This window comes from Carassius auratus, unplaced genomic scaffold, assembly GCF_003368295.1.
Source record: "Carassius auratus strain Wakin unplaced genomic scaffold, ASM336829v1 scaf_tig00027893, whole genome shotgun sequence".
Lineage (NCBI taxonomy): Eukaryota > Metazoa > Chordata > Actinopteri > Cypriniformes > Cyprinidae > Carassius > Carassius auratus.
Genome location: NW_020525637.1, coordinates 17,025 through 41,794, shown reverse-complemented (window position 1 = coordinate 41,794; position 24,770 = coordinate 17,025). Strand labels below are relative to the sequence as shown.

Genomic DNA, 24,770 nt, shown 5'->3' with positions numbered 1-24,770 from the left:
CAACAGTGTTAAGAAAATCTATCTGGCATGCTATGAATCTTAAAAAATTTTATACGATTTAAAAAAAAAATAATTGTTGCTTAAAGTGCCATTTGTCTTTAATAATATGTAATAAATAAATCAATCAATTCAATTGCTTACTCGATCTGATCAAGTCTCTTGATTTCTAAATGGCCAAGCCCAAAGACCACCACACCAACCACGGAAATCAGCTAAACACCAGCTTGGCCATTCTGACACATTAGCCCAAAATGGGATTATACCAGCTTTGGCTAGAATCTAATATTTCAATAGCAATTTTGCATTAGACAGAAATCATTAAACTTGTGGCTAAAACACAAAAGCTGGACTTTGAAATGGACGTGACTGGGACTAAATTGAATTGAATAAAGTACAGTGAACAACATGCGTAACTAACTATACATCAAAACCCCTCCCCACTGACAAAACCACACCTAGTACAGGTCAATGGTGCATTTTCATCACCTTCATAACAGCCAGCACATTCGAACCCTTCTCATTGTCCTGAGGTAGACCCAGCTCAGCTCAACACTAGAGGACTCTCAAGAGACACTGGAGACAAACTATGTCAGGGGACGCATACCTGAGGTTGCTCTCTATAGTAGCCTATTTATGTGTTCTCAACACTGAGGCTCATTCAGGGTAGGTTTTTATTCTATCACTCTTATATTGTGTTTAACAAAGCCGAGTTTTTAACATTTAATAACATAGGTTTTTTTTTTTTTTTCATTCATCACTTGCAGTGGTTTTCCACTCACTCTTCCTGACTGGACGTCAAATGCAGGTAGGAACTACATCAGCACAAATACAGTTGCCTCGCGTCTATAAGGTTATAATTTTATGGTGGTAACACATATATACATAAAATATTATTTTTATAATGTATATAATGCATTAGTTATAACTTGTAATGCACAATATAATGAGTTCTATGAATAAGTTCAGTCATTAATGTTTAAAAATATATATAATTATATTACTATTATTACTACTATTATTAATAATATTGTATAATATAAGATAATATGCATTATAATATTTATGTATGCATTGTTACACCTTTATAAAATGTATATGTAAGAATCTGCAAATATTATAATGCATTTTTAACTTACAATACTTACTGAATGTATAATGCATTATGCAGGTTGTATATTATAATGCATTATATATATTTTAGAAATAATTGTAACCAAATGCGTTATCATACATAAAGAGCTTTTTGTTGTTTAATGCATTATATATTCTAAATGTTTAACAACTAATGCATAAGTGATATAATCTATTATAACAGTGGTTAAAATTACTCATAAAATAGTACAATGCATTATGATTTGCATTACAAGGCATAATTAATGCAACATCTATAATGCATTATATAGAAAAGTTTTAATTAAAGTGTCATCTTCTGTGGAACTGAAAAGAGGACCCGTTAGAAACCATGCTATCAAACTCTGATGAGTTGTAAACCTTTTAGTCTTCTCTAATAGAAGCACTCACACCGGTATGACCAATTTCACGCAAGAGTGGCTGGAGACATGGACATTTGTTGTAACAATCCAAACAGGGTTCCTTTCTCTTTTTTGGTGGTTAGGTTCTTATTCTCACTCCACTTTTTTATTGTCCTTTAATCACTTTTCCCTCCTGTGCTGTAGATTATTTCGCGAAGTGTGATTTTGGCAGTGATTTGCCAGCATCCTGTGATTGGACCTCTGAGGGACCCATCAGCGCTCAGAAGGCAACAGGTAATTATACTGCGGAGACGAAATTGCTGCAGAGACAGTAACTGCTTTGTGTTTACAACCAATCCATCCACCTGCTGAACAACAACAGCAGTTAACAGGTTGCTTACAACACGCAGAGATCAAGTCAGTTCAATTTTTGCCGATCTGTGGTAATTATGTGTGAAACATCACGTCGTCATTGTCTATAAAACATTGCCACTCTAAGGAGCTAAAGGTGATTTGCATTTATTAAGTCATCAGGTATTATGTTTGAGCAGAAAAAATATAAAAATACTGACACTATTATATAGGCCTACCTCTTCCTAGCGACCCTATTAACTTTTTACCAAAAAAAATAATAATTACATATGTATGTAAAATGTATAATTATATACATACATACATACAGTGGTGGACGAAGTACACAAATCAAGTACTTGAGTAAAAGTACACATATGTACAATAAAATATTATTCCAGTAAAATAAAAGTACTAGTTTTTTCAATTTTACTCAAGTGAAAGTAAAAAAAGTACTTGATTGTATTATGATTTTCCCAAAATAACCACTATATGTAGTCAAAATATATTTTAGTTGTTGATATGGACTATGTTGAAGAGAGTGATGCAGTAGTGTTCACTGTGAAGCTTACACTGTCATGCACCTGCGAGAGAACAGATCTGACCATCTGATTTTCACCTGTAAGAAAAAGTGTTAGAAAATGTGTTGTTTTGCAGAACATCACAATTATACTGTATATGACATGAGAATAAGGCCTGAATTTAGGAAGAACATTTTACAGAATAAGAATATGTGAATAATTCAATTTTGATAAGAATGTAAGATAGAACCTTATAACACCAAGGAGATGTCGACAAGCTACATTGTAAGAATTTGCAAAACACAAAGTACAGATCAGAGTCTAACTTGTGGCATATGTTGGCTTTGAGTCTGCAAGCAGGTGATTTGGTAGTTATTTATGACTGCATGCTTTTAGAGGTCACTCTATGAACTATATGCAAGAGCATATGTTATTAATACAGCCTATGCTTGTAAACATGACAAACTCATTGTGTTTGAGAAAACATAATCATAGTTCTATATTCTGTACAAAACAGAGCTCTATTTGGGCCTTTGTACTACTTATAAGAACAATGACAAGTAACAACAATCCAGATTCAAACTTGCACAGTTGACATAAGCACCAGAGCGCTACGTATCAGGATTTTACATTTTACCCACAGACACAGCATTAAACCTGAATCAATTATTGGTTATTGTTATTGTAATCAAAATGGAAAATTTAGTTTTTTGTCTGTGTGCTATAGATGAAACATCTCTCCATTCTGAGAGTCCATCTGGTGTGTTTCGCCTTAAGAGTGGATTTCTTAAGATCTCAGAAGACTCCTGTCTGGAGTTCTGGTACCATAAACTTAAGAAGAGTTCTGAACTCAAGGTTTTGCTAGAGGCTGATTTTCTGCAAACAGTGATTTGGACCTCAGAGACATCTAGCACTGGAGACTGGAGACAAGTCTCCGTCCCTCTCACAAAGCAGTCTGACAAAGACAACATCCAGGTACAGCAATTTAAATATTCATATTTAAGTTTTGGGCATCTTTACAGAGAAAGATAGCAGATAATATAAAAAGATTTTTTTTTTCATGTGTTTTAACTGTGTATGCAGAAAGTTTTTTATCATGCCGGCACAAAAAATTATAATAATAATAATTATATAATAATATATATCACTGGCACAGATCACTGGCCAGCAAATTATGATGCAAGATTAATATATATATATATATATTAATATACTAGACTCATGCAATGTAAGTTAAGCTGTCTGCCATCTTAAAATACGACATTAATTTCTGTAAGTTGTCTAATAAAAGAAAGCAATCTGTGAAAATAATGAGGACAATAGTAATTGTAGTTATTTTAAAAACTTTTGAGTCTTGAGTGATGAACATTTTGCTGGCACTGAAGAATCACTATTACTCCCTGCAACTGTAATTGTGTTCTTTGGCAGTTTATTTTTGAGCGACTGAAAGGTCTGCAAGACGATGAACAAACTGCCTTTGACAAAATAGGAATACGGAAGGGACAATGTGGTGAGTGACATGATTATTATTATTTTGACCTAGTACATCACTTACCAAAATATAAACAACCTCAATCTAAATTCACCATATTTACTGGCCTTTGGGAAATAGTAAAGTGTTGATATATCATCCACAGGGCCACAATGTCGGCGAGGAAGCACATTTTGGACTGATAAAAGCACTCGCTGCACTTGCACTGATGAGCAACTCATCTGTTCTCACGACCCTCGGTCCAAAGATACTTTTGGCACCTGCCATGTGGCCTCTGACCCACACTACACTACTTTTGATGGGGTCAGCTTCCAATTTAAGAGTCCTTGTACCTACGTCTTGTCAAAGGTCTGCGATGACTCAGGGTTGCTTCCTGAGTTTGCAGTAGAGGTGCAAAATGAGAATAAAGGGGACTCGCACGTATCCTCCATTCAGCAGGTGAACATCAATGTGCATGGTCTGAGAGTGACCATGGTGAGGACAGAGAGGAGCAAAGTCATGGTGAGCTGTCAACCAAACATAATGATGAACATATTTGTCTTTTGTCTTAAGCAATAGTTCACACAAAAATGAACATTTGCTGAAAATGTACGCACTCTCGGGCAAAAATGTAGAGGATTTTGTTCATTAGATTAGATTTGGAGGACTTTAGCATAACATCAGTTGCTCACCAATGGATTCTCTGCAGTGAATGGGTGTCATGAGAATGAGAGGCCAAACAGCAGACAAATACAGTACATCACAATAATCCACAAGTAATCCACACCACTACCTTTTTACCACCTATTTTACTACCATCACAATATTTTTACTACCAACACAGCTTCAAACTTCAACTGTAGCAGTGTTAAGTGTTAAGTAAAGTGACAAGTAAAGACATGAAATATCTTTCCAAAATGAATTAATAACATATTTAAATCACAATTTAAGGAGGCAATTATAACTTAATTTCAACACTGGAAGGGAGAAATAGAGAACCAGAGAGAGCGAGAAAGAGAAAGTCAGGAGAGGTTCTGTAGGTGTATGTGAGTGTGCATGTGTGTTAGGACAAGTGAGTGAGCTACATTCAAGTAAGAGGGAACTCTACCATAAGACTTGGATTAATCAAGATATCACAACAGGCCTTGGTCCATAGGATTTACTCAATATGTCAAAGAGTTACAATTACATAAAAATTTGAAGACAGACTGGACCTTTAGAATTAACAGCTACACAATGTGTAATAATATAATAATATGTTACAAACTTAATAATAATATATTATATATATATATATATATATATATATATATATATATATATATATATATATATATATATATAATATCATATTTATCGTTTTCTTGCAAACGTTCCAAAAAGCTTCTCGGCTGTTTCCAACTACTGGCTTAAGCCAGTTTTTAAACCGAGCGTCATCCAGCCAGAGTTCCGAAAACTTGCACTTCCCCATATTTACTTGGTAAACTCGCGCGAAGCAGAGGTTTACCGCCAAGCTACCAGCTTGAACCGCCCAACGTACACATCGCATGACGTCATTCCATTCACTCAGGTCCGACCACTCTTTTCTCTGTCTTTGGGTCCGAATCAAAATACAAATAAATTCATCGAAGTTTAGTAAGGAAATAGGCCTGCACACGTAAGTTACCCTAATTGAAAACCATATAGACCAGGGGTGTCCAAACATTTTTTAGTGAGGGCCAAATTTTTCCAAAACGCTATAAATCCATCCATATTTTTTCCAAACACTATAAATCCATCCATATTTTTTTCCAAAACGCTATTAATCCATCCATATTTTTTTTTCAAAAGCTATAAATACATATTTTTTCCCCAAAAATGTATGGTTTGTCTTTTTAAAAAGTATTTTGTCTTTTATTTCGTGTTTGCATTTGAGGAAAAAAACATGTTATGTAGCCTAACTGTTCGTTCTCCATTAAGGATGCTTTTAAAACTTTCCCAGAGACATCAAACAGAAAACACAAAGCCTCTCTTTGAAAGGAATTTCGTTTTGTATTAATTAATTTTAATCCATGTTTCATTATTTTGTATAATCACAACACGTTCAGACATGAACCGAAACTCAGCGTATAGGTAGCCTAGGCTACTCGCCTCACAGACCTAAACAAATTAGAAATATCCTATATCTATTATCTAAGAAAGATTTGAGATTTACTGGCCAAACGGAAAATCTAACCGCACTTGGCACTTGGCGGGTGTTAATTTCGGACCCTGGCTGCGGGCCAATAAAAACTGGACCGTAGTTTGGACACCCATGATATAGACCTAGTTAGATGGGGCTTCAAAAATTTACTACCTCGTTAGATGACGTTTACAACTTTTTACTACTTTTTACTGGCCTTAATTTGACATAATTTAATTTACTACCTTTTACTACTTTTTACAACCCCGCATAAACCCTGAAACTGTGAACACACACCTGGAGCAGTGGGCAGCCATTTATGCTGCGGCGCCCGGGGAGCAGTTGGGGGTTCGGTGCTGGCCCGAGACTCGAACCCACAACCCTAGGGTTAGGAGTCATACTCTCTAACTACTAGGCCATGACTTCCCAAAGCTATGTGTTTTAATAAACAAATCCATTAAGGTATTTTAACTTTAAACCCTCACTTCTGGCACTTAAATCATTCTGACGGCACCCATTTACTGCAGAGGATCCATTGATGCAATGATGCTTAATTCCTCCAAATCTGTTCAAATGAAGAAACAATCTCTTCTACATCTTGAATTTTAATTTTTATGTGAACTACTCCGTCAACCTCTTTCCACTGTCGTCCTTATCAGGTTAATGGGATTTGGAAGAATCTCCCTCTACTCCTGCAAAAAAACAAAGTTGCGGTTAATGCCCAGGGAGATGCTTTGGTCCTTCAGACAGACTTCAAACTGTCTGTCCTCTACTTGAGATCCGGTGCCGTACAGGTGATTGTCCCCAGCCATTACTCAAACAGAATCTGTGGCATGTGTGGTAACTTTAACCACGAGACAGAAGACGACTTCAAGATCCCAGACAGGTCACTGGTGCAGGACACACATGTTTTAGGGCAGAGTGTGTGTGGGGAACCCACCCTGCTCAGGGTCTGTACAGATGCAGAGGAACAGAAGTACGCCAGCGAGGTTTACTGCGGCATTCTAACATCCAGACAAGGGCTATTCTCAACGTGCTCATCTGTTCTGAATGCAGACAGTTTCTTCCGAAGCTGTATGTATGATATGTGTACAACTCATGGAGATCCCACAGCCCTCTGCGATGCCATTGAGGCCTTCAGTGCCACCTGCGACAAAGTTGGGATCTCTGTTCTGGCCTGGAGGAACACAACATTCTGTCGTATGTACTTAACATTTTCTAAAATTATCTATAAAAAGAACATTTTGTTCATAAACTCAACATTAGTGATCAATAAAGAATGTGTCACAGTAATGCAGCCACAATGGAAGTCTCTGAGGCTTTTTTGGCCATGATTTATTCAGTTAAAAAAGTATAATTTGATCTGTAAAGTTTTCCTTTTTAAACAGACTTTAATATGTGAATGAACATTCGATATTTACATTATGCATTACTAATGCAATTTCTGAAAGTGCACCAGGATTAAAATATATTATGGTCGATACTGATAAGACAGTAATTACTTTTGGGTGATGACCAATAAATAACTGTTATTTTAAATTACTTTATTTAAAAAATACTATAAGTGAATTTTAGGAATCACATTATGATGTATAATACGAAAAAAATTACGCGTCATATCTTCATAAAAGACATTACTTTGTCAAAGCATCTTTAAATTGTGAGTTTATCAAATAGCAAAATCTTGTAATTGAATTAAATAATTCTGCATGTCTGCAGAACTGTGTTGATGCAAGCAGCTCATGGTCCAGTGTTTCAATGTCTCAATTCAAAGTGAACTCAATATTTGAATGTGCTGGTTACTATAAAAAAAAAAATTATATACCAATATTTCTATAGTCATTAGTTGAATTATAATATTAAGATATTATTCATAATTTTCCTCAAACAATGCACCAGATTGATGCATTTAACCTTAAAATATCTAAAATTTTCTTCAAAGGCACAACGGCCCCGAAACCTACTAGAGGGACGGAGGTCCACCCCCATAGTCTCACAAAATCTTGGGTTAAATCTTTGCCATAATATATTGTTATCCTTTCAACTTCAAGTTTGTAATATTACCCTTTAAATCTCAAAAATAGGCATCAAGCAGCATATGTGAAACTGGCCTTGAACCATTGACCTTGAATATCAGTTTAAAGCCTTAGTATCTCATCTCCACCCAAAACTATGAAACAATGGAGACAAGCGATACAAGTACTGCCAAGTATTATTAGACTAAGCATATATATAAATTAAAGCTTGACATGTCAGATTAGACTACCTGATTTGAGCCCCTGTTGAGCAAATGGCCTAATCTCAGCCCTTCTGTAATCAGTAGCAGTGGTGCGGTCTCCACCTAACAACCCACACAGATGTACTACACATAGTAACTGGTTATTAATTAATAATCTCCCACACCTTCACCAGCTGATCCTTAACTTTCCATTACAAACCACAAAGGCACTGAGAAACATAGAGTGAATCTATAAATCTGATTATTTATGCTTGATTCTTCACGTTTCTGTTTTAGCTGTGGCGTGTGGCCCTCAAAGCCACTATAACACCTGTGCCAGCGGCTGCCCTAAGACCTGCTCCAGCCAGGATGCTACAGGGTCTTGTGGGATATGTGAGGAGCGCTGCGAGTGTGACGATGGCCTCATGCTCAGCGGAGGAGCATGTGTATCAGCTGATGACTGTGGATGCTGGGCTAATGGACAGCATTATTTGGTACAGTAGCTTAGCCATCTTATATTTTAGCTTACTAAAATATTTCTGTATATTTTACTAAAATAGTATATTTTAATCTTTCTCTTCCTTTCCTATCTAGGTCAGAGAGACATTTATGGAGGGTGAATGTGAGCAGCAGTGCCAGTGTTTGGGCAATGGGAACATTCAGTGTTCTCCTACGTCCTGCAAAACTGATGAAGTATGCATGGTTAAAGACGGAGTCTTGGGTTGCTTTCCGTCCAGCCCGGTGACCTGCAGCGTCTACGGTGACCCTCATTACATCACTTTCGATGGCAAAGCCTACTCCTTCTGGGGCACCTGCAACTACACCATAGCAAAAACCTGCGGGGCTACTGACACCCTGTTCACAATAACAGCACGAAATGAGGGCCAGAACAACTCTGCAACTTCCTCTCTTAACTCTGTAGCTCTTGACATGGATGGCCTACATATTGTCATTGGAAAGAACAAGCAGGTTTCTGTGAGTGTCTTGTTTTTGTCATTCATTTGGATTTGACTACACTGTACTATCAGTGTTTGTACTGACTTAATGTATTCACTTACACCATTAATATGCAATGCATATAAAAAAATAGGGGGGGAAATATGATTTGATTAACCATTTGTGGTACCATACGGCATGAGTTACAAAGGAATTATATAATGAGATCTTGATTCTTGAAATACCATGAAATTTTTTTTACAATTTCAGAACTCAAAACTGCCTAGTCCAAACAAATTCCAAGCTGCAAAAATGCCAACTTTGTAACATCATAAAGATAAATACATCAATACATGACCACCCATATTTACACATCAATCTGGTGATTATACATGTGATCAGAAACTAGAAAGATAGCGCCAGAGAACAAGAAAGCAAACAAATTACAGTGAGGGGAAGTCTGTGATGTCTGGGTTTTCCACGTAGCACTAATCTCCCAGTATGTACCTAATCATTCCTGATATACATGGGCAGTTCATGGAAAGAAATGTGGGCAGGAGCTGCCATCTAAAATATATGACCCATAATTAGTGTTTAGTGCAAGTAAAATGTTCATATTTTAAAGGTAAGTGATAAGACATGTATGCTTATGACGTCACATGTTATCTTTCGGTGATAACATTTGAGAAGTGTTCTGATAGTGACTTCTGCTTCACATAATCAGGCCACTGGCACAGATTTTTTTTAACCAAAGTATTCATCACCATGTTATCAGTAACATGACACTCTCTGGCCCTCACACTGAAAATAAAACAATGTGCCAACAAATGAATGACCTAGTTTTAAATGTACAAATCTAAGCACATTTTTTTGATTCGCATGATGATTTGGGATAGTAATCAAATATCCCTTATCAAACATTTACTGAAATAGTTTCCGGAAGAATACTAAACTTACTCTAGTTATTTTTACAACAATACAACTGTCACAACTTGGCAGCAGCAGCCAGTAAAAAAAATAAAAATAAAATAAAAAAATAAGAAACAGAAAGACAATTTTAAAAAATACTTCTAAAAGCATCGGTTTGAAGATTACACTACTACGAGAAATGTATCATGATTTCATGCAAGCAACAGGATGAATCATGTTTTGGCATAATCTATGGCCATCATAGTAAATTTTATATCCCTCCTTTTCCCAGTCTTAAAACCTGAACCTCACAAAAAAACTCAATCTAAAAACGTAAAGAAAAAAAATATGACTTTATATTTTGCTTATATCTTATTGTAGAACCATTTAATTTATTTCCATAGTTACATTAATTTTAAGACATTTACCACAATATATCATTATTGTAATATAAAAGTTATTAAAAAGCTGCATAGGGAAACAAAACTGCAGTAAATAGTAAATTAATGTATAAATAGTATTAGTAGCTACTGAATTTAAAACATAGGCAATTTAAGTATCCTTTACTGATAGATAGATAGATAGATAGATAGATAGATAGATAGATAGATAGATAGATAGATAGATAGATAGATAAAAAGAAATATTTTTTATTTAATTTAATCTAAATTAATTCTGATTAATTACTGAACGTATAATAATCAATAATAAAAAAGGTACTGTAAATAAATTCGTAAAGGTCCAAATCTAGGCCTCATTTCATTTCTTCGAAAGGTTTGTTGACGTAGGCTATATTCAAAAAGTTCCTTACCTTGACTCGTTTTTCTTCACTCCAGGTAAACGGTGGTCGGGTTCGCCTCCCTGCGGAGTTTGGTTCTTCTGTGTCTGTGTTTCAGTCGGGGCCCTACGCTCAGGTTAATACAAACTTCGGTCTAAGGCTGCTATTTGGAAACGCCAGGCTGTTCGTCCAGGTGGATGAACGCTACAGAGGAGTGTTGTGCGGCCTGTGCGGGACCTACTCTGGAAGTCAGTTTGACGACTTTCTGACACCCGACGGCAACACAGTAGCGAATCCGCACGAGTTCGCCAGCAGCTGGAATACCAACGACAGCGACTGGACGTAAGAGTTTGGAAACCTGACAAAAAATATATTGATTCCTAAAATATTAAGCTGAAAGGACAAATACAGACAAACAAACAGATATTGTGCAATGATACTGACAGATGTTGCGCGGCACCTCAGTGATTTAAAGGAGTATTACTCAACTCAGACACCAAATAAAAAACAATAAAAATAAAATAAAAGTCGTGTTGACAGTTCTGTAAGATGAACAGACTGAAAGTGATGTTGTCACTCTGTACAAATGACATGCACACTTGATCTTGGCGTGTTTATGAGAGTCTGCTTCGTGAACGAGTCATTCTTTTCAGTCGGATCTTTTGATACTTTTCACAAAAATGATTCGAATGGTTCGGTTCACGAAGTGACTCACTGACTCATCGATCCAGTGTTATGGGAAATGGGAAAGTAACAGCAGCCTAACTGATTCATGGAATGTGAAATACAAAGGGGCAAAAAGTTTTGAGACACTATTAACATTAATTATTTATTGTTTTGTTTGTTTGTTTGTTTGTTTTATTTTCTGTGATGAAAATCAACATCGTAATATCAAATGTTTTTTTTATACCTTTTTTCCAGTTGCACTAATGGCTCTCCAAACCCCCCTGAGTGTCATCCAGACCTGGAGAATGATGCATATACAAAGTGCAGTGAACTTTTTGAAGATGCTTTCAAAGAGTGCCACTGGTTTGTTCCACCACAGATTTATGTCAGCAGCTGCGTTTCTGATTACTGTATTTCCAAGGGTGACAAAGCTCAGCTCTGCACTTCTTTGGAGGACTATGTGTCTGCTTGTGAAATAGCTGAGGTCCTTCTGCCAGACTGGAGGAATCACACCTTGTGTTGTAAGTGATTGGTAAAAAAAAAAAAGATCATAAATATTCTAACTTCGAATAATTAATTGATTGTTTTCTTATGTTTTTCCGTATATAAGTTGAAAAAAAACAACTATATAAACTTGTTTCTGTTTCCATACAGTTGCTGATCCACTGCCAACAGATGACCCCAAACCAAGTCCATCTTCAGCAAGTAATCACTATTTCTTCTATCTATCTATCCTTCTTCTTTTTTCTATATTAATTTGAATTATTTTGTCATCACACAGGTTGCCCATGGAGCTGTAACTTTGAGCAGGATGAATGTGGGTGGGAACAACTTATCCAAGACAGTTTTGATTGGACCAGATGGTCAGGGTCAACGCCAACAAACTTCACTGGGCCAGCCGGTGACCACACCACAGGAAGTAGGTTTTCTGTACAAATTGGTTTATACAAGCTAAAGTACCCTATGGGATTCTGGTGACATTGGGGAAAACTAAAAAAAAAAAAAAATACCTGGCTTGACTGCCCTGTTCACCTCTCTGCCTCTCTGACTGTTTTATATAGGTGGCTATTACATGTATATAGAGGGGGATAGTGTGGTTCATGGCGACTCAGCCCGAATAATGACCCCCGTCTGCCACACAACTGGCAAGCAGTGTTTGAGCTTCTGGTTTCACATGTATGGCTTGGCAAATGCTATGTTACTCAACCTCTACCTATTTGAGAACGGTCGTGTCTTCAAAATATGGTCTAGAACTAACAACCAGGGCAACAGTTGGTACCAAGGCCAGGTTGAAATCCAACCACAACAGTCATTCCAGGTATGTTATTCTATGTGCACAACCCAAGAAGTGTGCGTTAATGTCATTGAATTCAGAGGACAAAAGATGACGTGCTCTAGGCAGATATGTTAAATATGATGAGTGATTGCTTGTTGTTTCAGATCATCATTGAAGGCATCAGGGGCTCAAATCCTCGCTCAGATGTGTCCATAGATGATGTGTCCATAATGCATGGTGCATGTGTCCGTAAGTGTTACAGACTGATCTGTAAAAACAGTTTGAAGCTTTTCTGTGACATGACTATTTTCAGTGTTTTTATTTTTATTTTTTAGCTTTGCTACTTCAGATTCTACTTCAGAAATGTTGTTAACTGGATATATTTTGATATTTTTATATAATTTTTTAGTATATTTCAATTATATGATTAAAACAAGCTCCAATTAATTTTATCTCAAAATATTTGTCTGCAGAAGATTTGGACTCGACCACTCTTGCACCCCATCCATCTACTCCAAACTTACATGACCCCCATCCAAGTAAGACTTCCAATAATAATATTGTAAAACGTAAAAGTGATGTAAAACACTGTTTGTGACCCAATTTATTTTCGTCTGTTGTTTTATTAAGTAAGATATTCAGACATTATTCATAGGTAATTGTTCCTGTACATGTTTTTGTAGTTTGAACTGCAGAGAACATGAGTTTGATTCTTATGGAATGCATTAACTGATCACATGTTCAGTATACCTTCAATGCAATTTAACATAAAGTGTCTTGTGAATATAAATGTAAAGTTTATGGATTGTGAAAAGGGAGGGTTACATAAAAACATTAGAAAATTAAAATTAACATGGATTCGTGAGATATCAGATATCATGGTTAACTGCTTGGCATGATGATTATATGGTTGCCATGTTTTGTCAGATTGCAGAATGAACTGTGATTTTGAAAGCGACATTTGCAGTTGGACTCAACCAGTGACTGATGTTTTTGATTGGACAAGACACAAAGGCTCCACCCCCACATCAATGACTGGTCCCTCCTCTGACCACACAACAGGAAGTAGGTTAATTTAAAATATTATTTTACATATTGGTTTTTGGCATACATTTTTTGACCCGTTTTCCTAATCAAATGTCTCCTTTTCCTGGTCAAGGTGGGTTTTACATGTACATTGAGGGTGACAGTGCCGTCCATGGCGACACGGCCCGTCTCCTCAGTGCAGAATGTGCTGATCCTCAACCTCAGTGTCTTCAGTTCTGGTATCACATGTATGGCTCCAGCTGGACCATGGGACTGAGTGTCTACCTGCTGCAATATGGCAATGTGGCTAAAGAGGTGTGGAGAATGAGAGAAGACCAAGGAAACATGTGGCATCTTGCACGGGTGGACCTGAGACCAGATGTTAAGTTCCAGGTCAGTGAATCTTCTTGGAATGCTTTATATGTTAAATGAGATGCAATACACTATAACTAGAAATACCTCAGCACTGACATTTAGGAGACTGTTATTGAGATAAAAATCTGTTATTGTTCTATCAGGTGATCTTTGAGGGGCGTAGAGGAAGCTCAGCCCGGTCAGATGTTGCCATTGATGACGTCTCACTGCACAGAGGAGCCTGTAGCGGTATGTTTCTACTCTGTAGCGGCACTTAGTAAAAACATTAAGATTAAATAAAAACCAACTCACTCAGTAGAACAACGACATCATTTTGCAAAAGGGTTTTTAACTTTATGTAAATAGTTGTAAATATCTTTCAGATTTACCAAACCAGGCAGCTCCATCTTCAGTTCCATTGCCACCAGCTGCAATAATGCCACAACCTGCACCCATCCAAACTGCAGAAATACCAAACACCTCAGCTTGTAAGCTCACTATCCACAATTGTAGAGTGATCACATTTTGTAATGATTGATGATGCCAAAAATTAACACTCATGTTGAAATCTCTGAATCTTCCTTCATATGTAATTCAGTTATAAATGAATGAACTTTGCTTCTTTCCTCCAGCTTGTAGCATCGACTGTGATTTTGAAAAAGACATTTGCACTTGGACTCAGTTGGCGACTGACGTTTTTGATTGGACAAGAAATGGAGGCTCCACCCCCACATCAATGACTGGTCCCTCCTCTGACCACACAACAGGAAGTAGGTCTTGATTTCTAGATCTTCGGGTCATTCTACCATTTTAACATCAAAATCATAACATGAATTCTTTTGCATCAATAAATTAATAATTGTTTTAACAACTTCTGTTCCAGGTGGGTTTTACATGTACATTGAGGGTGACAGTGCTGTCCATGGCGACACGGCCCGTCTCCTCAGTGCAGAATGTGCTGATCCTCAACCTCAGTGTCTTCAGTTCTGGTATCACATGTATGGCTCCAGCTGGACCATGGGACTGAGCGTCTACCTGCTGCAATATGGCAATGTGGCTAAAGAGGTGTGGAGAATGAGAGAAGACCAAGGAAACATGTGGCATCTTGCACGGGTGGACCTGAGACCAGATGTTAAGTTCCAGGTCAGTATATTTTAGAATGGTTTAAATTTTAAACAATAATCTATAACTTAGAATGTTTGAGCAGAGACATTTAAGAGGGAAAGGTAAATCTGTCATTGTTCTATCAGGTGATCTTTGAGGGGCGTAGAGGAAGCTCAGCCCGGTCAGATGTTGCCATTGATGATGTCTCACTGCACAGAGGAGCCTGTAGCGGTATGTTTCTACACTGCAGCGGAACTTTGTAAAAACATTCAGCTTTAAAATCTAGTCAACTTACTCAGCAAAATGACTACTATGTTTGTCTAAAAGTTTAACTTAATGTTTAAACAGTTGTAAATATCTTTCAGATTTACCAAACCAGGCAGCTCCATCTTCAGTTCCATTGCCACCAGCTGCAATGATGCCACAACCTGCACCCATCCAAACTGCAGAAATACCAAACACCTCAGCTTGTAAGCTCACTATCGAACAACACAACGAGATGACATTCTGTAATGATTGATGATGCCATAAAATAACACTCACAATTAAATCTTCCTTTGTTTTCAGAAAGACACATGACAGCTCTTTGTCAAGTACCTGCTTATGTATTTCAAATGTAAATTAATTAAATTTACTTATTTTTTTCTAGCTTGTGGCATCAGCTGTGATTTTGAAAAAGACATTTGCACTTGGACTCAGTTGGCGACTGACGTTTTTGATTGGACAAGAAATGGAGGCTCCACCCCCACATCAATGACTGGTCCCTCCTCTGACCACACAACAGGAAGTAGGTCCTATCTTCTAGAGCTACAGCATAAAAATTAAAGCAATTTTTTTACATCACCAAATTAATAGTATTGTTGCACAAATTATATGACAATTTCTTTGTTCAATAATTTGTATTTTTTCTTTTCCAGGTGGGTTTTACTTGTACATTGAGGGTGACAGTGCTGTCCATGGCGACACGGCCCGTCTCCTCAGTGCAGAATGTGCTGATCCTCAACCTCAGTGTCTTCAGTTCTGGTATCACATGTATGGCTCCAGCTGGACCATGGGACTGAGCATCTACCTTCTGCAATATGGCAATGTGGCTAAAGAGGTGTGGAGAATGAGAGAAGACCAAGGAAACATGTGGCATCTTGCACGGGTGGACCTGAGACCAGATGTTAAGTTCCAGGTCAGTGAATCTTCTTGGAATACTTTGTGTTAAATTAAATAAACTACAGTATGACTAGAACTATTTGGACAGGGACAATAAGGAGACATAGAAAATCTGTTTTTGTTCTATCAGGTGATCTTTGAGGGGCGTAGAGGAAGCTCAGCCCGGTCAGATGTTGCCATTGATGACGTCTCACTGCACAGAGGAGCCTGTAGCGGTATGTTTCTACTCTGTAGCGGCACTTAGTAAAAACATTAAGATTAAATAAAAACCAACTCACTCAGTAGAACAACGGCATCATTTTGCAAAAGGGTTCTTAACTTTGTGTAAATAGTTGTAAATATCTTTCAGATTTACCAAACCAGGCAGCTCCATCTTCAGTTCCATTGCCACCAGCTGCAATAATGCCACAACCTGCACCCATCCAAACTGCAGAAATACCAAACACCTCAGCTTGTAAGCTAAGTTATAGATCAGTGTTTAAAATTTAAAGCATTTTAAAATATACTGACCTGGAACTTAACATCTGGTCTCAGGTCCACCCGTGCAAGATGCCACATGTTTCCTTGGTCTTCTCTCATTCTCCACACCTCTTTAGCCAATTGTAGAGTGATCACATTTTGTAATGATTGATAATGCCAAAAATTAACACTCATGTTGAAATCTCTGAATCTTCCTTCATATGTAATTCAGTTATAAATGAATGAACTTTGCTTCTTTCCTCCAGCTTGTAGCATCGACTGTGATTTTGAAAAAGACATTTGCACTTGGACTCAGTTGGCGACTGACGTTTTTGATTGGACAAGAAATGGAGGCTCCACCCCCACATCAATGACTGGTCCCTCCTCTGACCACACAACAGGAAGTAGGTCTTGATTTCTAGATCTTCAGGTCATTCTACCATTTTAACATCAAAATCATTACATGAATTCTTTTGCATCAATAAATTAATAATTGTTTTAACAACTTCTGTTCCAGGTGGGTTTTACATGTACATTGAGGGTGACAGTGCTGTCCATGGCGACACGGCCCGTCTCCTCAGTGCAGAATGTGCTGATCCTCAACCTCAGTGTCTTCAGTTCTGGTATCACATGTATGGCTCCAGCTGGACCATGGGACTGAGCGTCTACCTGCTGCAATATGGAAATGTGGCTAAAGAGGTGTGGAGAATGAGAGAAGACAGAGGAAACATGTGGCATCTTGCACGGGTGGACCTGAGACCAGATGTTAAGTTCCAGGTCAGTATATTTTAAAATGCTTTAAATTTTAAACACTAATCTATAACTTAGAATGTTTGAGCAGAGACATTTAAGAGGGAAAGGTAAATCTGTCATTGTTCTATCAGGTGATCTTTGAGGGGCGTAGAGGAAGCTCAGCCCGGTCAGATGTTGCCATTGATGACGTCTCACTGCACAGAGGAGCCTGTAGCGGTATGTTTCTACACTGCAGCAGAACTTAGTAAAAACATTCAGCTTTAAAATCTAGTCAACTGACTCAGCAAAATGACTACTATGTTTTGCTAAAAGTTTAACTTAATGTTTAAACAGTTGTAAATATCTTTCAGATTTACCAAACCAGGCAGCTCCATCTTCAGTTCCATTGCCACCAGCTGCAATGATGCCACAACCTGCACCCATCCAAACTGCAGAAATACCAAACACCTCAGCTTGTAAGCTCACTATCGAACAACACAACGAGATGACATTCTGTAATGATTGATGATGCCATAAAATAACACTCACAATTAAATCTTCCTTTGTTTTCAGAAAGACACATGACAGCTCTTTGTCAAATACCTGCTTATGTATTTCAAATGTAAATTAATTAAATTTACTTATTTTTTTCTAGCTTGTGGCATCAGCTGTGATTTTGAAAAAGACATTTGCACTTGGACTCAGTTGGCGACTGACGTTTTTGATTGGACAAGAAATGGAGGCTCCACCCCCACATCAATGACTGGTCCCTCCTCTGACCACACAACAGGAAGTAGGTCCTATCTTCTAGAGCTACAGCATGAAAATTAAAGCAATTTTTTAACATCACCAAATTAATAGTATTGTTGCACAAATTATATGACAATTTCTTTGTTCAATAATTTTTATTTTTCCTTTTTCAGGTGGGTTTTACATGTACATTGAGGGTGACAGTGCCGTCCATGGCGACACGGCCCGTCTCCTCAGTGCAGAATGTGCTGATCCTCAACCTCAGTGTCTTCAGTTCTGGTATCACATGTATGGCTCCAGCTGGACCATGGGACTGAGTGTCTACCTTCTGCAATATGGCAATGTGGCTAAAGAGGTGTGGAGAATGAGAGAAGACCAAGGAAACATGTGGCATCTTGCACGGGTGGACCTGAGACCAGATGTTAAGTTCCAGGTCAGTGAATCTTCTTGGCATACTTTATATGTTAAATGAGATGCAATACACTATAACTAGAAATATATCAGCAGTGACATTTAGGAGACTGTTATTGAAATAAAAATCTGTCATTGTTCTATCAGGTGATCTTTGAGGGGCGTAGAGGAAGCTCAGCCCGGTCAGATGTTGCCATTGATGACGTCTCACTGCACAGAGGAGCCTGTAGCGGTATGTTTCTACTCTGTAGCGGCACTTAGTAAAAACATTAAGATTAAATAAAAACCAACTCACTCAGTAGAACAACGACATCATTTTGCAAAAGGGTTCTTAACTTTGTGTAAATAGTTGTAAATATCTTTCAGATTTACCAAACCAGGCAGCTCCATCTTCAGTTCCATTGCCACCAGCTGCAATAATGCCACAACCTGCACCCATCCAAACTGCAGAAATACCAAACACCTCAGCTTGTAAGCTCACTATCCACAATTGTAGAGTGATCACATTTTGTAATGATTGATAATGCCAAAAATTAACACTCATGTTGAAATCTCTGAATCTTCCTTCATATGTAATTCAGTTATAAATGAATGAACTTTGCTTCTTTCCTCCAGCTTGTAGCATCGACTGTGATTTTGAAAAAGACATTTGCACTTGGACTCAGTTGGCGACTGACGTTTTTGATTGGACAAGAAATGGAGGCTCCACCCCCACATCAATGACTGGTCCCTCCTCTGACCACACAACAGGAAGTAGGTCTTGATTTCTAGATCTTCAGGTCATTCTACCATTTTAACATCAAAATCATTACATGAATTCTTTTGCATCAATAAATTAATAATTGTTTTAACAACTTCTGTTCCAGGTGGGTTTTACATGTACATTGAGGGTGACAGTGCTGTCCATGGCGACACGGCCCGTCTCCTCAGTGCAGAATGTGCTGATCCTCAACCTCAGTGTCTTCAGTTCTGGTATCACATGTATGGCTCCAGCTGGACCATGGGACTGAGTGTCTACCTGCTGCAATATGGCAATGTGGCTAAAGAGGTGTGGAGAATGAGAGAAGACCAAGGAAACATGTGGCATCTTGCACGGGTGGACCTGAGACCAGATGTTAAGTTCCAGGTCAGTATATTTTAAAATGCTTTAAATTTTAAACACTGATCTATAACTTAGAATGTTTGAGCAGAGACATTTAAGAGGGAAAGGTAAATCTGTTTTTGTTCTATCAGGTGATCTTTGAGGGGCGTAGAGGAAGCTCAGCCCGGTCAGATGTTGCCATTGATGACGTCTCACTGCACAGAGGAGCCTGTAGCGGTATGTTTCTACTCTGTAGCGGCACTTAGTAAAAACATTAAGATTTAATTAAAAACCAACTCACCCAGTAGAACAACAACATCATTTTGCAAAAGGGTTCTTAACTTTGTGTAAATAGTTGTAAATGTCTTTCAGATTTACCAAACCAGGCAGCTCCATCTTCAGTTCCATTGCCACCAGCTGCAATAATGCCACAACCTGCACCCATCCAAACTGCAGAAATACCAAACACCTCAGCTTGTAAGCTCACTATCCACAATTGCAGTGTGATCACATATTGTAATTATTGATGATGCCAAAAATTAACACTCATGTTGAAATCTCTGAATCTTCCTTCATATGTAATTCAATTATAAATGAATGAACTTTGCTTCTTTCCTCCAGCTTGTAGCATCGACTGTGATTTTGAAAAAGACATTTGCACTTGGACTCAGTTGGCGACTGACGTTTTTGATTGGACAAGAAATGGAGGCTCCACCCCCACATCAATGACTGGTCCCTCCTCTGACCACACAACAGGAAGTAGGTCCTATCTTCTAGAGCTACAGCATGAAAATTAAAGCAATTTTTTAACATCACCAAATTAATAGTATTTTTGCACAAATTATATGACAATTTCTTTGTTCAATAATTTTTATTTTTCCTTTTTCAGGTGGGTTTTACATGTACATTGAGGGTGACAGTGCCGTCCATGGCGACACGGCCCGTCTCCTCAGTGCAGAATGTGCTGATCCTCAACCTCAGTGTCTTCAGTTCTGGTATCACATGTATGGCTCCAGCTGGACCATGGGACTGAGCGTCTACCTGCTGCAATATGGAAATGTGGCTAAAGAGGTGTGGAGAATGAGAGAAGACCGAGGAAACATGTGGCATCTTGCACGGGTGGACCTGAGACCAGATGTTAAGTTCCAGGTCAGTGAATCTTCTTGGCATACTTTATATGTTAAATGAGATGCAATACACTATAACTAGAAATATATCAGCAGTGGCATTTAGGAGACTGTTATTGAAATAAAAATCTGTCATTGTTCTATCAGGTGATCTTTGAGGGGCGTAGAGGAAGCTCAGCCCGGTCAGATGTTGCCATTGATGACGTCTCACTGCACAGAGGAGCCTGTAGCGGTATGTTTCTACTCTGTAGCGGCACTTAGTAAAAACATTAAGATTAAATAAAAACCAACTCACTCAGTAGAACAACGACATCATTTTGCAAAAGGGTTCTTAACTTTGTGTAAATAGTTGTAAATATCTTTCAGATTTACCAAACCAGGCAGCTCCATCTTCAGTTCCATTGCCACCAGCTGCAATAATGCCACAACCTGCACCCATCCAAACTGCAGAAATACCAAACACCTCAGCTTGTAAGCTCACTATCCACAATTGCAGTGTGATCAAATTTTGTAATTATTGATGATGCCAAAAATTAACACTCATGTTGAAATCTCTGAATCTTCCTTCATATGTAATTCAGTTATAAATGAATGAACTTTGCTTCTTTCCTCCAGCTTGTAGCATCGACTGTGATTTTGAAAAAGACATTTGCACTTGGACTCAGTTGGCGACTGACGTTTTTGATTGGACAAGAAATGGAGGCTCCACCCCCACATCAATGACTGGTCCCTCCTCTGACCACACAACAGGAAGTAGGTCTTGATTTCTAGATCTTCAGGTCATTCTACCATTTTAACATCAAAATCATTACATGAATTCTTTTGCATCAATAAATTAATAATTGTTTTAACAACTTCTGTTCCAGGTGGGTTTTACATGTACATTGAGGGTGACAGTGCTGTCCATGGCGACACGGCCCGTCTCCTCAGTGCAGAATGTGCTGATCCTCAACCTCAGTGTCTTCAGTTCTGGTATCACATGTATGGCTCCAGCTGGACCATGGGACTGAGCATCTACCTTCTGCAATATGGCAATGTGGCTAAAGAGGTGTGGAGAATGAGAGAAGACCAAGGAAACATGTGGCATCTTGCACGGGTGGACCTGAGACCAGATGTTAAGTTCCAGGTCAGTGAATTTTCTTGGAATACTTTGTGTTAAATTAAATAAACTACAGTATGACTAGAAATATTTGGACAGGGACAATAAGGAGACATAAAAAAATCTGTTATTGTTCTATCAGGTGATCTTTGAGGGGCGTAGAGGAAGCTCAGCCCGGTCAGATGTTGCCATTGATGACGTCTCACTGCACAGAGGAGCCTGTAGCGGTATGTTCCATGTGTGTCTGGAGGCCCTTAGTATAAAAAGCCTAATGTGTTCAGAATTTTCAATCGATTTAATACACATTATCTAAATCCAATAACTAAGCATTGCAGCAAAACCTCTTTCTGTCTCTGCAGAGATCACTCTCTTGGAGACGCATGGAAATTATGACAGCATAAGCGAAAATATCATGGATGAGGAGGTGGCTAAGAAAGAAAGCTGGAAAGCAACATATGACAAAATCACAGCAAGAAGAAGGTAGAGAGCCTTATATATATATATATATATATATGTGTGTGTGTGTGTGTGTGTGTGTGTGTGTGTGTGTGTGAGAGAGAGAGAGTGTGTGTAAATTATTTACCATATACAATTAATTCAATATGATTATGAACTGATTAAAAGCCATGTATATATGTGAGAGAGTCATTATTAAATACTTTTTGTGGTGCATTTTATATAGTTATACATTTAAGACATTTACTGTATTGCATGTTTTGTTTTGATATCTGTCCTCCTTTCTGCTCATATATAATATGAGGAAAATTATGCATCTGTTAAAGAACTACTCGTGTTAGCTGTTTTATGTTTGTTTGTTTGTTGACATCAGTTAATTTGCCTATAATCTTTGGTATGCAGGCGGTCACTACTGTTTAGGGAACGTTCTCGGGCTTGAGCTGGAACACTACGAGGCAAACCATTAGCTGAAAGCACCTGTCATCTGTCAATATGAACCCACTCAACATCAAAGCTCAAGAGCTACTCAGACCAGTTTTAGCAAGGTCATTTGAGGTGTTGTTTTTCTAGGAAATATCTTTTAAATAGTTATTTCATATTATGATTTACAAAAAAGATGCGTTTTCCCCTAAAATCACTGTGATTTTTCTTTCTTTTTTTTTTCAAGTTTACGTCTCCTAGCAGAGTAACCACTTTACATTGATCATGAGAATGTTACACAAATATTTAAACATCCATATAACGCCTGAATACTTATTTTAATTTTCAACAATTAATCTGTTTTATCATTTATAAAACTAGCTAAATTCTTGTTGCTGAATGTTTTATGTGCATGCATGGTATCTGTAAGTCTGTGTTTTTGTCTTTCATTTAATAAACATTAATTTCATTGAGTAAATCTTCTGAAGGTCCTTTTATTTTTTAACTTTGTGATTTTGTATGATTCTGCAAATTATTTAGATGTTACAAAATAGTTTTCCAGCATTCCTGTCATACTTTCAGAATTTAAGTGTAATGCTAAGTGACTTTTATATCCAGCAAAACTGGTTTAGCAAGATGCAGATGTAAAACAGTATGTAGCCTCAAGAAATCTCAGCAGCTCTATTTAAACATTTAGTGAAGTGAGTTGAGTTGGACACATTTACCTGAACAGGATGAAGGTTTTAGTTGTCCATTTCTGGCTTCTCTTACTGCTTCTGCACCAAAGAAAGGAGAATCTGGCGTCAGGTAAGTCAGACACTCTCCAGGTCAGCTGCATGTATACACATGTTCTGTGAGAAACTACAGGTAACAATAAATTCACATAAGATAGCCACAAGGGAAAACTTCCCTTTGTGTACGGCAAGGCACTAAATTCAGACATCTGGAACTAAAATTAAAAACTGTACATTTAAGTGTTTCCTTTATTATACTGCATCTATTTGAATCTATTTGTGTCTGTAGATTTTTATCTAAAGTAGTAGTATTTCATGTGCTTTATGATACCAGAATTTTTCATAGCTGTGAAATTTCACGATTTCTTGATTCAAATGAATCAAACTAGTTTACATTTTTAAGGCATGTACAACAGTAGAAAACAGTACAAAAGTGTAATAAATGTAAAACAACGATCTTTACTGTATAAATAAAAAATAGATTAGTCTTTATTAAGCAGGACTTGCATACACCAAATGGTCTAATTTTATTCCAATCTATATTCTGTAAATTTCATATCATTATTCACCATCATTTTATTCCTAAAAACAAAATGCATTTATTTTTGTCTATCTTAATGTACTGTGATTAATCCACACACATTTATTTACAAATGTATTTATTTGTTTAACATGGAGGTCACAGTTACACTGGATGAAACATATGCATTTGCTTAAGTGTTTTTGCAAACATCCGAATATAAAATGCACATGTATATTATATGTGTGTGTATTTAAATATTACTGTAAAGTACTACAAACAATCCTATTTGAATTTTTCCTTTTTTAAATTTCTTTGATTTCTTACATGGCACTAAAATGTGTAGCAATGAACAAAACCTAAGGAAAAAATAGGAAAGGATGTTGATCATTCTAAGAGCTGAATTCAGCTCTGCATTCATCTTGGGTGTTTTATCTTTCAGCCCTGTGTTCAGTGCCCACAGTGCTCTGCTGTCTTGGCAGGGATGACAACTGCAGACGAGAGTGCTATTGTGATGAGTTCTGCATCATACTCGGAGACTGCTGTTCTGACTACAATCAGATATGCAATCGTAAGA

General features: G+C 37.6%; 1 protein-coding gene across 1 annotated transcript; it reads left to right on the top strand.

The window, feature by feature from the left end:
* The first annotated feature begins 541 nt into the window (after positions 1 to 541).
* LOC113079386 (MAM and LDL-receptor class A domain-containing protein 1-like) lies at positions 542 to 23,595 on the top strand. The gene is made up of 49 exons (XM_026251641.1): positions 542 to 663; positions 765 to 805; positions 1,677 to 1,766; positions 3,072 to 3,319; positions 3,773 to 3,854; positions 3,982 to 4,337; positions 6,636 to 7,176; positions 8,492 to 8,688; positions 8,789 to 9,169; positions 10,876 to 11,159; positions 11,739 to 12,004; positions 12,138 to 12,188; positions 12,265 to 12,402; positions 12,545 to 12,801; positions 12,924 to 13,008; positions 13,233 to 13,298; positions 13,687 to 13,824; positions 13,919 to 14,178; positions 14,304 to 14,388; positions 14,523 to 14,627; positions 14,772 to 14,909; positions 15,023 to 15,282; positions 15,390 to 15,474; positions 15,609 to 15,713; positions 15,893 to 16,030; positions 16,161 to 16,420; positions 16,535 to 16,619; positions 16,754 to 16,858; positions 17,130 to 17,267; positions 17,381 to 17,640; positions 17,748 to 17,832; positions 17,967 to 18,071; positions 18,251 to 18,388; positions 18,519 to 18,778; positions 18,904 to 18,988; positions 19,123 to 19,227; positions 19,372 to 19,509; positions 19,623 to 19,882; positions 19,990 to 20,074; positions 20,210 to 20,314; positions 20,459 to 20,596; positions 20,727 to 20,986; positions 21,112 to 21,196; positions 21,331 to 21,435; positions 21,580 to 21,717; positions 21,831 to 22,090; positions 22,206 to 22,290; positions 22,423 to 22,543; positions 22,922 to 23,595. The coding sequence occupies exons 1-49, from the start codon at positions 587 to 589 to the stop codon at positions 22,956 to 22,958; spliced, it is 7,917 nt and encodes a 2,638-aa protein (XP_026107426.1). The 5' UTR covers positions 542 to 586; the 3' UTR covers positions 22,959 to 23,595.
* The last annotated feature ends 1,175 nt before the right edge of the window (positions 23,596 to 24,770 follow it).

Bases quoted from the DNA above. Each gene is read 5' to 3' on its own strand.
- LOC113079386 (XM_026251641.1), top strand. From the start codon at position 587: ATGTCAGGGGACGCATACCTGAGGTTGCTCTCTATAGTAGCCTATTTA. The intron at 9,170-10,875 runs GTGAGTGTCTTG...TCTTCACTCCAG, and splicing joins GAAAGAACAAGCAGGTTTCT to GTAAACGGTGGTCGGGTTCG. The intron at 13,009-13,232 runs GTAAGTGTTACA...ATTTGTCTGCAG, and splicing joins AATGCATGGTGCATGTGTCC to AAGATTTGGACTCGACCACT.